General features: G+C 37.5%; 1 protein-coding gene across 2 annotated transcripts in view; it reads left to right on the top strand.

Annotated features, from left to right (window-relative positions):
• Nucleotides 1-425: 425 nt before the first annotated feature.
• LOC111861622 (trehalase) overlaps nt 426-15,246 on the top strand; it is a 44,789-nt gene continuing 29,968 nt past the window's right edge. For both annotated transcript variants that reach the window (XR_002842278.2, XM_023846335.2), the window contains exon 1: nt 426-562. Coding sequence is in view for 1 of the 2 variants with exons in the window: in XM_023846335.2 (XP_023702103.1) it covers nt 468-562 (95 nt within the window). In the remaining variant the exon portion in view is untranslated. The remainder of the gene's footprint in view (nt 563-15,246) is intronic.

Raw genomic sequence — 15,246 nt, 5'->3', positions numbered from 1 at the left:
GGCTCATGTGGCATTGTATATATACAAAGTTTCATAAACATTGGTGTAGGCGTTCGAGAAATATTAAGGGTTCTCCTCGGCAGTTTGAAAAGCTGGCGTGTTGGTATTACTGAGGGGAAATTTGCAATTGCCTTGTACTTATAAATCGAGCAGATTATTACACCACACTACATAGGACAGTTGACAGATAAGCTTCGCACGCTTCTCCTTATCACCAGCAGTAACTGAAGCAATATATCGTACCTGCTAGATAGATATAGCAATTGTTATGAAGATAATAATAATCTTTGGGGACGAAGTCTGAGGGAAGAGAAAGCGAGGAGCTGCTCCTCATTACCGGGTTATTTTATAATTCAACGTTGGTCTACGTAGAAACATAGTGATAAGAACAGCCAATGAGGGCGGTGCTGCGCGAATGTATATACTGCATTTCCTTCTCGGACGCAGTCAGTACCAAACGGGACGCCATGGTCGTGCTAGCAGACGCTGATATCATACTCTGTGCAGTGACGATTTGCTTCCTTGGCGCCGCTGTCGCGGAGTACCAACAGCCATGCAATAGGTAAGTATGACGGATTATAGTAAAATTTGTTGCGAGGATTTTAAATTATAGGCTGAGATCGTGTCATATATATCAGGTTTTGAAATTTCGTTTTCTGTTACCACGTAGCGGATTCATCTTTCTCGTGATAGCGTCCAATGGGGAACTTTTTGTGAATTTTCGGGTTCCATAAAAGGCGGAGAATTTCTTGACTAGCTGAAAGACTCTGCATTATGGAGTTAGTTACCTGTTACAATTAAATTATTTATGTAATTTTAATTACTTAACTATGCTGTAGAGTTCATATGCTGAAGAATGACACGTGATGATAAAAGTATTTTGAATCTGAAGAAATTGTGGAAGGTCTGAGAGAACACACACACACACAAACTAGCAAGCTAAGCCTATTGAAATGTCATAATCGGATTCAGATTTTGCATTTGACTGAATTGTACTCACATACGGTACACAAGATAGCTGGTTGTGAATTATCTCGTAAAGCCAAAGTCATATAGAGTCGGTGTGTATAATTTCAATTCGCCAATTATAACGTAAAATTTTCTCAGTCCTTTTGTAAGTATATGCTCCTTTTCACTTTCTTGAAGTCTACGAATAGCTGATGTACTGTCTCCTTGTACTCCCATTTTTCTCCAGTACCTGACGAATGCAAAAGATCGAATCAGTAGTTGATCTGTTACGTCGAAACCCATACTGATGATCCCCAATAATTTCATCTATATATGGATTTAACCTTGAGAGAAGAATATTGGATAAAATTTTGTATGAAGTTGGTAGCAGCGATATTCCACGATAATTACTACAGTCAGTTTTATCATCCTTCTTGTGAACTGGTACAATAATAGACTCCTTCCACTGATAGGGCAAATTTTCTTTATTCCAAATAGAATTAATTAGCTTATGGAGATTGGACCTATGATTCAGTTAGGAGGGAAGAATCGTACAATATAATCTGTGGTGGACAAAGTGGCGCTGGAGCAGGTTTTATCCGAGTACTTCGGTTTCCCCTGCCAATCTTCATTCCACCAATTGCTCCACAATCACCCTCACCTATCGTCTGGGGCTGGTACAATAGGCCAGCAGTGGCCGCAGTACAAGGGACTTAGTCCAACCCCACTAGTAATAAAAAAAAATCGTACAATATTCACATATAGTTTGGGGTACCCATTAAACTGGTTAGGCTGGTTTAAATGTATTTAAACGAAACGTATAGTAGAGTCCGTATAGGTATATATTTGTCTTATAATTTTTCTATCCAGAATGGTCTAAAACAAGGAGATGCTTTATCACCATTGCTTTTCAACTTTGCTTTAGCATATGCCATTGGGAAGATTCAGGAAAACTAGGTGAGACTGAAATTGAATGGGACACATCAGCTGTTGGTCTATGCTGATGATGTGAACTACTGGATGATAATGTAGAGGCCATAAAGAGAAACACACAAACTTTAATTTATGCTGGTAAGGAGGTTACCCTAGAAGTAAACACAGAGAAAACTAAGTATATGTTACTGTCTCGTCACCAAAATGCAGGGCAAAATCAGGATATATATATATATATAGTAACAGATGTTTTGAAAATGTGGCACAGTTCAGATGTCTGAGAACGACTATAACAGATGGGAATCTGATTCAGGAGGAAATTAAGAAGAGACTGAACTCGGGTAATGCTGCCATTCACCCCAGAAGCTTTTCTCTTCTTATCTGCTGTTTAAAAATATAAAAATTAGAATATAAAAGAATATATTGAGATTTTTGACCAGCGTCCAGTGTGACTGATAAAAGTCGTGTTTTTCATCCTTTACATGTTTCGGTCAGGACGAATATTTTCAGAAGGATTATATCAACACATATGGAAACTACTATTACCATAATATAGATATAAATATATCTATTAACTAAGTTAAAAACACAACTTTTATAAATCACACTGGACGGTGGTTAAAAATCTCAATACAATTACTGGTGTGACAGACCAGGATAAACTAAGTCAAGTTTATACAAAAGTATTATTGTGTAACTTGGTCTCTGACATTAAGGAAAGAACACAGACAGGGTGTTTCAGAACAGGATGTTGAGGAGAATATTTGGACCGAAGAGAAATGAAGTGACGGGAGGTTGGAGAAAACTGCATAATGGGGAGCTTCATAACTTGTACTCTTCCCAAAGTATAGTTAGAATGATCACGTCAAGAAGGATGAGATCGGCAGGGCATATAGCACAAATGGGGCGAAGAGGAACGCACATAAGATATTGGTGGGAAAGCCAAACACCAAGACGTAGGTGGGTGTATAATATTTTGATGGATATTAGAAAGAAGGGATGGGATGATATGTATTGGAATTATGTGGCTCAGGATAGGGACCAGTGGAGGGCTTTTGTGAACATGGTTATGAACATTCGGGTTTCAAGAAATGCTGGGAAGTTCATGAGTAGCTGCACAATTGGCCGCTTCTCTAGAGGGGCTCAGCTCCATGAGTAGAACGTAATATTTCACCTCCTGCTTGAATCAGTTCTGCCGGAATTTGATCACTAACTGGCGACTATCTTTGAAACTTTGCAATAGGAATTTCACCATCAAAAGGGTACTAACAGCTAAGACTGCGTGTATTTCTGTCTGCCTAACATCACTGACCCTATGTACACTCCATAACTGAGAGAAGCGGTCCTTCCACCTATTCAAAATATTGTGGGAATCTGCAAGCAGATCACCATTCTCATCCTTCACTAAGTTACTGCTAGGCTGGTAACCCCTCTTAAAGTAATTTATTCCTCTTGTTCTTACTGCTCGTTGCAAGCTCATTAATTTTGTTTTTCAGGTATTCCTTCTTTTTATCCTTGAAATGCCTGCTGGTTTCACGTCTTATATTGTTCAGATTATCCCCATTTACACAATTTGCTTGGATACTGTAACCATTGCAGTGTGACTTGTTTCCTCTGGTCTAATAGTTTTGAGCATCCTTCATCGAACCATGGTTTTTACTTCTTCAATTCATAATAACCTAGACTCTCTTTGACAGAAATGTTGATATTCTCTCTAACAATTTTCCAAGCTCTATTAATATCCACCTCAGTGTCTGAGTTTTCCAAATCTGTGAAGCTACTTGAGATTTCAACATGAAACTGCTCCTTACATCATACCTCGCTTAATTTCCTGAGATTGAACATCTCCACATGAAATCTATGATTGTTTGTTTGCTCACTGCCAATCTTCCACTAACCTTTGCCACCACCAGGTAGTGGTCAGTATCACAATCTGCTGCCCTGAATGATCAGACATCAAGTATACTTGAGTGTCGCCTCCTGTCTATCAAACTATGGTCAATTTATTTGTGCATTTTCCATCAGGAGATGTCCAAGCAAATTTATGAATGGTACGATGTGGGGGGGGGGCACGCGGTAGCGTACTTGGTTGAGGCACTATGCTACTAGCCGGAAGGTCGCGAGATCGTATCCCGATGAGGTTATTGGATTTTTCAATTGACCTAAACCTTCCAGCCGCACTATGGCCATGGAGTCGGCTCAGACTCTAACATAAATGAGTACCAGGAATCTTCCTGGGGGTAAAGGGCGGCCGGCGCGTAAGGCTGACAACCTTACCGTCATCTGTGACCCGATTGTCTAGACAATGTGGGAGCCTCGACCTCTCACAACCCTATGGGCCTCCACGGCCTTTCTTCGGAATATACCTGTCATTGTCGGCAATATAGTTAATCTTCTTCTTTAAAGCCTCCATAAACTCCTATATTTTTCACCGATTTCTATATATATATTTCCACTCGCATTTTTCCAGGTTTATGATTTTTATTTGCAAAAATCTAAGATAAAATTGCTTGTTCTTTAGATATTTGAAAACACTAAACCAACTCTTGAGATTATAAGTGTCGAGTAAAATATGCGAGAGTAAATATGAGAAGAGTCGATAATCGCAAAAAAAAGATCGTGTATTTTTGTTGTGGCCCATTATATCTTTCTTCTACCAGCAGAGAAATCAGAGTGGATAAGTGGCCCAAAGCAGGAATACGAACACTTTCTCTTAAAAATAAGAAGCAAGTGTGAAAATCGCCACACTAAATATTTATGTGAATAAATTGGAAGATCTCAATAATAAATTCATTATAGTGTTAGAACTGTTATCCAGTATACGTAGATGTTGTTTATATTTAATTTATGTTGATTGACTCATGGGTTGTTTAACGATGTCCTTTTAGGTACAGAAATGGCTCTATATAATGTGTGAATTAAGATATCAAGATAATATCAAAGAGTCAGTGGAAGGAAATGGATTAGGGGGGATCTTGGTTCAGACCAGTTGAGATCACTTTTTAAATTTTATTCACTCAACCCAGAGACTCATACGTAGATACAGAGCTCTATATTACAAACTTAATTAATATTGTCCATTATTTTCATTAGCATAAATTGAATATCTTAATTGAGACTATTTTGGACGTAGTTTTACAATCGTTTACATTCCTAACTAAATCTATGGAACACAGTTCTTCAGAATTTAACAGTCGGTCATCCATTCAAGAAATCTGTCCTCTTTTATTTAACCTGATGTTTCATTAACGTGTTCACAAGATCGCGCCAGTAAGTCTTACGCTGAGTTAGATGAAACCAGTTCACTTCCTTACATTCTTCCTCATTAACATTCATCTTAATATTAAATTTCCTCTAAGTCTAGATCTTCCAAGTGTTCGCTTTCCTCCAGGTTCTTCTGCATAAATGTTACCTACATTTCTCAGCTCTCCCGCCCGCTCTAAATCCATCGTTCACCTCACCCACCTTGAGGAACATATAAATTCAATTAAAACAAATTTCATGATCTTACCATTCTTCCCTCGAATAAATCACATAAGGACATAAGAATAATTAAATCCGGGTTGTATTCTACGAGCACATGCAATTATTCACACCCTTGCAGTCGAAACCCCAAGCTCTACGGTTGGAATTTTTGTGCCCGAGAGTAAGTCGAAGATCTGACTAAGTATATACTCGTATGCCCCTCATCCATGACAGGGAGAAGTAAAAAGAGCGACTAGTTCAGCAATAAAATTACCGTCATGGAAGAAAAGATACAGGTGTAACTGTTATCATTTAGTGATATACCACGTATATGCTAAGTTAATCGATTTATGTTCGGTCGTTGAATAACCGCTTACGCCACAGAATTTCGTACAACTGAATAAATAACATAGCTGAATATAGACTAATTTGCAACATTTTCTGACATTGTTGTAATGACGCAAAAGACAAATGTGAGGGTAAATTTGTCCTTGTGCTTAATTAAGAAACAAGCCATATTAAAACCCAACTGTATTTACGTATTAGAATGTCAAGTCACAGAGTCCTTTACATTTGGAAGTCTGAAGTGGGTAATTAACATTAGATTCTTTCCAACTAACTAACAGGGCTTACTGTGAAACTGATAGTCGTTGAGCTGATCAACGAATTCCTCGTTTAACTTTTTGTAACCCGGAATTAAATTACCATGTTCATATAAAGTAATAACTAGAACCATTTCTGCGTAAAATTAATCCAATCCAAGCTCTAGTTCTTTAAGATTCACTTTCATATTATATTCCCTTAAATTTATAGGCTTTAAACTTGTCTTGTAACTTCAGAATCACTTGTTAAAATTATGTCTGCATTTGTTACTTTCTCCATTCTTTAATGATTGATGATAAAGTGGCCATAATTGAGAGCTCGGAAGAATATCAATGGTACTCAATGGTATGGACTGAAATACAACTTGCACAAGAAACCCCACTGCTAACACTGCTATAAGAACTATACCTGAGAAAGACCAATCTTATTTGAAACAATTACTAGCTAACAACTTACAAAAACTAATCAAGAAACAACATCAAAAAAGAAATAAATACATTCAAAAAGAACAAGTGGAATAGAACACATTAAAGAACGCCAAACAAAAATTAATCAGTAATCACTCAATGATAGCAAAGGTCGATAAAGGTAACACGCTAATCATTTTAAAAAAGACGACTACATAAATAAACTAGATAACTTCATTAGCAATAATAACTTCACTGAGTTATCACACATCACCAACAAATTGCAACAAATAACATGGAATTGCATAAACAATAGTAAAAACATCATAAAACCCAATGATAAATCGAAATACATAAACATGAATCCCCGCGCACCACACATATACGGCACTATTATATTACATAAGCAGGGAAAACCCATACGACCAATAGTCAATTGGACAAACTGCCCTGCATATAAATTAGCTAAACACTTAAACACTATATTGGCTAATACATTACAACTACCTAATATTTTAATGTGAAAACACTAGCACACTAGCATACCCATTACAACTCATAGAAATAAATAAAGATATACAAATGTGTTCTTTCGATATTGAAAATATGTATACCAATATCCCCATAAATGAATTGTTAAACATTGTAGAAAATATTATAGATAAGTATCATAACATTTCACACGAATCAAAAATTGAAATTAATAATCTACTATCGTAAATACTTGTATAACACTAGAACAAGATTACATTGAACATAATGGCAAATGGTTTAAACAAAATGAAGGTCTCGCCATGGGAGCAGCAACTTCACCAATTCTAGCCGAGCTATTTATACAATACATCGAACACACAACAATCATTCATATCTTGAAGAAATTCCAAATTATAGATTATTATAGATATGTTGTTGATATTTTAATCGTCTATAATTCCCATATAACTAACACTGATAATACTTTGAATTAATTTTACAATGTACATCCTAATTCAAATTCACAATGGAAAAAATAATAAAATTAACTTCTTAGATCTATCCTTCGTGAAAACACAATAATCTACAACTCCGAGTCTATAAAAAACCTACAACTACTGATCTAATTATTCACAACGATTCATGCCACCCATATGAACATAAAAAAGCTGCTGTAAACTTTCTAATTAATCGATCGAATCGATAATCCCATAACAACAAAAACATAGAAGAGAACATTGTTAGAACTATACTAAATAATAATATTAACTACACACTAAACAATATACAACAAATACAAAAACCCTTTGAAAAAAAATACCACGCAAAAATAGAAATTGACCACCTTTACCTTTTTCGGTCATGAAATCAGAACTATTACCAAATTATTTTAGAATACTGAAGTTAGTATCTCATATATGACAAAAACAAAAGACAATATTAAACGTTTTTTAAAAATAAATGAAAACAAAAATGATAAGTACAACCTTAGCGGAATTTACCAACTAAGATGTGCTGACTGTCCGTTGAAATACATAGGACAAACCGGACGTACCTTTGAAGTGAGATTCAGAGAACACATAAGAGACATAAAAATAATGGACAAAACACCAAATTTGCTCAACATATATTGGACACCACACATGAATAGAGCAACTGAACGATAATTTTACTGAAACTTTTAACCCTGTATATAATGTAATCATCGATACATACCAAACACAATCAACATTTATATCTCCCCTCCCATCACATCCTCACACACCCTACCTCTACCTCCTCCTCCCCCTTCCCTCCCTCTCTTGCATCGACTTCACTAACAACATACATCACCAAATCAGTTGCAATCTGTATTCCCTACAGAACGGACAAAATATATTGTAAGATGAGGCACCGGCTAAACAGGAAGTAAACAATACAACTACATCATCCATACCAACATCAATACTTAATTTAAATTTAATGCCATTATTCTCATATAATTTCCAGATTAATGTCAAAACTATACTACATCTGTACCACGGGCGTCCAAGCAGTTTATTACATGTATACAACTCTAGAATATACCATCATGTCCGCGGGAATATAACAAAATTGCAACAAATGACTTGATGATATAGAATATCACATGAAGAGTTTTTAACCTTATTTTACGCCATAACTTTTGTTTTTATAATAAGTTTATAGTTCATTGTATTTTATACCCTGTATCTTACAATGTAATACTTATCAAGTATCCAGCTTTACCATCGCAATTGCAGTTCAGTAGTGTGTGTATATGGTAATCATGTGTTTGCCTTATGATGGCTTCAATAGCCGAAACATGTAGCTAAGCTGATTTTAGCCTTGACCATTGTATTGTTGTGTTGTGACGGACTCTAATAAAGAATTGTATAAAAAGAAGTTTTGACCTATTTTGAAGTGGTTTTACAATATTTTCCTGGTGGAATGAGGAAAGCTTTCGGATAACTATACCTTAACGGAGGACTTTCCCAATATGAAGCAGGAGCTCTATCATACCACGTCGTGCGGTAGATAATGTTGGTAAACCTGTACGAGAAGACCTGAATTGCGTGATGACATCGCCGCAATCGACAGGTTTATTCAAGGTTGTGTTAATGTTGAACAAACCACATGACAACCCCAATAACATAACCGCTTTAAAGTGGAATAGATAATCGTTTCTTTTTTGACACAGTTCTTCATAAAATCACGCCAAATGTATGCTTCTATGCAAACTAATTTTTTTATTCTCTCCTTTATTGGCAATCAGATTGTACAATCTGTAAGTCAATGTGCTGATTGGTGTACAATTTAATAACTATGTATTGTACACTCTTCATGGCGTGTGCGGGATAAACATCCAGTGATGTTTTCCCCAGTTTTTAGATCTGATGGCTAACTTCTTTTGAGTCTTCGATTTTCATGAGGTCGAAGTAGTGCTTGAAGAAATGGGTTGGAGTGATTCATAATGTTCGATTTTTTCTTTGATTAGGATTGCAGTGCCTCCGTGGGCTGTGTCTTCGGGGTGGTTTGTGTAGTAAAGCTTGTATTTGGGGATATTGAAGTAGCTTCTGCTGGTGAAGTGTGTTTCGCTGATTAGCAGGATGTCGATTGAGTTTATGTTTAGAAATATTTTTTATATCTTCTTGATGATTTGGAAGTCCATTGGCGTTCCATTGGGCTAATTTAGGAATTTGGCCATTTATTTCGCTTTGTTGACGAGTGTTGTTAGCATGTTTAGTACCACAGTATTTTGTTGTAATAATTGTTGAATTAAATTTTTGAATTCGTCTAGGAATTTTGCTAGTTTGTTGGTTGTTTCTTCTGTTTGGGTTAAATTTCGCTTTGTGATTTCTGCGTAGCATCTGGCTTGGGTTATTTCTAGAGGTTGTATAGTTATCGTGTAGGATTCACTTGTGTAGATTGTTGGAGTAGAGGGTCTTCGGGGAAAGCTTCTGCTGGTACCTTTGGTTAGCTTACGAAAGTGTTCACATCCTCTGCAGTTTGCGGGGCGGTTTCCTCCGCATAGTGCGCATCTGGGTGGTGTTTCCCTTGTCTTCTTGCAGTCTGTCGTGTTGTGTGGGCCGCCGCATTGGACGCATACGTATGGCTTATTGCAGTATGTTTTTGTATGGCCGTACTGTTGACATCTCGTACATTGGATTATATTTGTTTGAGTGGGGGGGGGGGTTCTATTTTTACTATACTATTTTGGAATCCTGTTATTTCGTAGATCTTTTTGTTGTTTTGGGCTGGTTCTGGGTCTACAAAGAATAGGTTCAATGGCTCTTTAATAGCATTATGATGTACGTTGATATATTTCTGACTCTGCGTCCTAGTTCAGCTAGTTCTTTTTTTATGTCTTCTATTTTTGTTGAGTGATGAAGGTATCTTATTACTATTCCATATGCTCGTTCTTCTTTCATTTGGTAAGTGAAGTGTATATTTTTTGTTCGTTGAATTCTCTGATCATTTTTTGTAGGTTTCTGGTGTTTCACAGTTTATTTTGACAATGTTGTTTGCTAGACTTTTGGTGAAGTATTGCTCTTGTTCGGCTATTTTTTGGATTAGTTTTATCATTTCTAAGTAATTTTGTACTCCATGAATGAATATATGCAAACTAATATATCCACTTTCCCATACGCCGTCATGGCGTAGTGCTTAATACGTTAAGCACAAGGGCAAATTTGTCTAAAAACAAAAAATAGAATATACAAAACTATAATTTTGCCTGTGGTTCTATGTGGGCGTGAAACTTGGTCTCTGACATTAAGGCAGGAACATATACTGAGGGCGTCTGAGAACAGGATATTGAGAATATTTGGACGGAAGAGAGATGAAGTGACAGGAGGTTGGAGAAAACTCCATAATGAGGAGCTTCATAACTTGTACTCTTCTGCAAATATAATTAGAATGATCAAGTCAAGGAGGATGAGGTGGGCAGGGCATGTAGTAAGAATGGGAGAGAAGAAGAATGCATATAGGATATTGGTGAGAAAACCAGAAGGAAAGAGACCACTAGGAAGACCAAGGCGTAGGTGGGTGGACAATATTAAAATGGATCTTAGACAGATGGGTTGGAATGTTACGGACTGGATCGATCCGGTTCAGGATAGGGACCAGTGGAGGGCTCTTGTGAACACGGCAATGAACCTTCGGGTTCCATTAGATATTGTGAAGTCCTTGAGTAGCTGCACAATTTGCGGCTTCTCAAGAAGGGCTCACCTCCATGAATGAGCGACAAAGACAAATTTAACTCTACCTTTACGCAAACTAATATATATGTTGCGTATATGACACAGTAGCGATCAAAGAAAATGAAAGCATGAACTCTTCTCTCCAACACTCACGAATAGGTCAATTTTGACGAAAATAATAAATTATACACATTCTAAAGACAGGTAATGGTAAACATGCTTCTTCACTTAATTACAATCCCATGATGGAATATGCTCTTAATCCCGACATTAGGTGATCAGCTACACGCCGCCACCATGGAATGAATGATTGTCGAATCCGGGCTTATTGTTGGGGGATTCGTGCACTGATTATACCTACTAGAATTACTCCTGAAAACCAGTTATTTCTAGTTATTCCCAGAAGTTAAGTTGGCGATGAAAGGAGACCGTCACACCATCCAGGATATCCAAAGGGAATCTACCGCATTTTAAAATGCGATTCCAGAACAGGAGTACAGTGACTATTTTCAAAAACTTCAATCGATTCCAGCTATGTATTGATTCAGAAGGAAACTATTTTGAATAAAAAAGAGTGAAATTTTGAAAATAATTCACGTCTTATATTTTTAATGAACACAGTCCTAACAGAACCTGGACACACTGTGTAACTCACTCTGTAGAGACAAGAACAAACACTAGGTGACCAGTTATGTGATGGCTTACAAGGCAATGAGTCATGTGATGCTACCTCGCATTGGCGAGCCCTCCCCTGCTTCTAAATTAGTTGCCTAAAATTAACGGACATTGCATTCTGAATAGCCCTCGTGTTTACCGTTTATATTTTCCCTCTAATGTTATCATGATTTTATTTTTTGCTATAGTAGTCAAACGCCTTCAATTTGCCATATTTTCAGTCTATTTGGCATCTTTTGTTCTCTATTCTGGCAAGAAGACTTAGATAACACGTAATCAAATGTCCAATTTAGTCAAAAGAGACAAGAACCTGCTATGAATAGTGAATCGGGATATGAGGAGAGATTAACAGCCGTGGCCTATCTTATATTACTGTGGAGGGCCTGAGGAGATACCTCCTGAATTCTAGTCAGATGTGTCAGTTCTGAGATAACCCACTCATGATAAAGTCTTATCCCATACTTACTGGAAGATTTATAAAAACGGTAAGCGATGTTACACTGATCAAGAATGAAGAACTTTTTTTAGGGTACGAGTTCTCAGACTCAAGTCCCTCTTCAGATGTAGAATGCTGCAATCTTAATTAAGGTCCTGACAAATCAGGTACGCTGAGGTCTTCAGGAACGCCACACACGAGATCATGGATGGTGGATGATGTTGCGGTCTCTATTATTTTCTTTATTGCTAGTGGGGTGGGACTAAGTCCCTTGTAGTGCAGCTACTTCTTGCCTATTGTACCAGCCCCAGATGATAGGTGAAGGTGATTGTGGAGCAATTGTTGGAATGAAGATTGGCAGGGGAACCGAAGTACTCGAAGAAAACCTGCCCCAGAGCCATTTTATCCACCACAAATCCCACTTGGCCAGACCCTGGATCGAACCCGGGCCGCCGCGGCGGGAAGCCAGCGACTAACCGCTTTAGCTAAGGCGCGGCTCCCCTTGCGGTCTCTAACCAAATGCTGCGAGACTCCATTAAGGTCAAGACACAAATTAGGAAACTAAGGAGCTCATCAAGGCTCCCACCATAAGTCAGGGACGCTGGGGCACTGGAGAACCTTCTTTAAATTTAAGACCAAATTTATGAAAATTTTGGTCCTTATTAAGGTCTTCAAGTATACCGTGATATTAAGAGATAGCTCTAGATTCAACTAAGAACTGTATGGTCCTTGTGGTAGGTAATTTGTGATAATACAGAACTAGTGGTTTGGCAGTCCCCTTGGAGGAGGATTCCTCAAAGGGTCGCTGAAAGCACTTGCCAGAAGATTCTCGGCCGGGGAATGTGTATGTCATAGGATTAACGAGAATAACACAATACGAATATCAGCCTCATGGGTTAATTCAAAGATATTCGAACTGCTGAGGCTTTGGCGCTTGAGGTTGGCGACAGAACACGATATCACAATCAAGATTTTGGCTGATGCTTCACTTCGGATCCGACACTCAAAATGAAGACGCACTGGACACTCATCCAGCTCGAACCTCCGATGTAAAGTAGAACATTTTGTATCAATAAACTAATTTTCTGCCTAAAACCTTGAGTTTCGCTTCAAATCACTCATTTTTTCAGTCGCCATGATGCATTATCCACGTTCGTTTATGTGGTTTCTCTTCGGAAGGTGACCATTTTGCTTTACAACTGGTTCCGGTTCCTGCTGCATCAACTCTAATAAAGTGGATGTAATCAGTGTGGATGAATGAAATAATTTCACTGCAACGTTTAAGCTTAAAATGATTGAATACATAGAAGAAGCTAGAGTAAAGAAACAGAAAGAAAAACTCTCGACGCCAATGAAATCTTAGGAGAGGTAAACAAAACAGAAAGCCTTTGTTCGTGGAATTCAGTATACTCGTCTGATTATACTGAAGCAAGAAATGGGAAATTTCCGGAGGTTGAGAGAAGTTTAGTGATTACACAGATCTAGGGCTGTGTAAACTCAGACACAATGGATGTAGTATTTTGCACAAAAATTTTATGTTTAAAGTCCCTGAAATCTCTTGAAGTTCCAGTGACCCAATTCAAAGCAAAGCCACGAAGGCGGAAATTAGGTTTAAGCCTAGTTTCCACAGGAACAACACATACTCTTGTATAACATTTCGGTTTTTAACTTCCGCAAAGCTACATATATGTGATCTTCTTGCTTATGACACTGACTGGTAATGGGTACCAAAGTTTCAGAAAAACATCCTGCCTCCATCCTCAGGGGATATAACAAAGTGAGCCTATTGCTTTAAATTTCAGATTATATAGTTTCTGGTCCACATTTTATTTTAAACAACTTGAAAATGACCTCGAAATATGTTATGTACTTTGAGCATATAATAAAATTAATATGATATCCGTTGGAAACAGAATGAAATTTTTCCTCCTACAAAATATGGTTCTTGTTTACAGATTCAAATACAGTTTAATTAAAGCGTTAAACTTTAAAACTCAGCACAAACAGGAAGATGAGAGCGTAATAATAAATTTTTCTTGCATACGTAGCATGGTGCCTGAGCAAGTGAGAGTCCCCTACAGACATGTATACCATGAGAACTCGTATTGTGTTATTTAAATGCGAGTTTCTCAGGCGGTGACTGTAAGATTTTACCGGCGTTCCCCTGAAACATCTGTAGATGTCTCTGAAACTACGCAACATCACAGCTCAGATATACTCGTAGTATACTGTTATTTGGTTCGCCATTTTTCATCAATTTTATTAAAAGGAAAGTCAAACAGACTCTTTGTATTAAGCTTGAATGATTCGATAAGTGTCCAAACCATCAGCTTAAAAGTAAAACATGCTTCAGACTGTGGCATAGCTCAGGTGGTTAGGCGTGGGCTTTCGATCCAATTTCAGGTCATGTGGGATTTATGATGGAGTGCTTCCGTTTCCCCTGCCAATTCTCAATCCACCAACTGCTCAATACTTATCTATCATCCGGGGCTGGTACGAGAGGCCAATTACTGGCCGATATACTAAGTGCAGTCAGTCTCGCCTTAACCCAAGAAAACTATAAAAAAAACATGCTTCATGGCAGGCTTGAATAATTCTATATGTGTCTCAACCATGATCTTAAACCAACAAGAGTTAAATTCGATAAAAAGCGCAAAGAATATTTTAATAATTTAAATACAGGATGCAAAGCGATAGACACAGGAGGAAGTGACATTTGCTGGAGTTGTGATAGCGACTGTCGGATAGTAGAATAGACATACAAGATAGCGTAGGAGTTGCAATGAAAGCAGGAAATAGCTGTAGGATTGACGTAACTAGGTTCAGCGGAATTTTCGGCAAGCTAAACGTTATCGGCGTTGGTCACGCTTACTTCAGTTGCCCCGCTTTCTGAAAAATTAATATTATGATGAGCTGGATAGATAACACGAATGGGGGCTCACAAAAAGACATGTCTTCTTATTTCTATCAAGGATAAAACTTAAGGGGTTGTTTAGAAAATCAAAATTAATCAGACCATATTCTCACAGATTTTCAGACTTATCTTATTAAGGTCTAAATAATAAGCCCGCTTAGGTTATATTGAGATATCCCTGCTCTCGAACGT

Source organism: Cryptotermes secundus, unplaced genomic scaffold, assembly GCF_002891405.2.
Source record: "Cryptotermes secundus unplaced genomic scaffold, Csec_1.0 scaffold43, whole genome shotgun sequence".
NCBI lineage: Eukaryota > Metazoa > Arthropoda > Insecta > Blattodea > Kalotermitidae > Cryptotermes > Cryptotermes secundus.
Note: the sequence above shows the minus strand (reverse complement) of the source record. Positions and strands in the feature narration are given on the sequence as shown.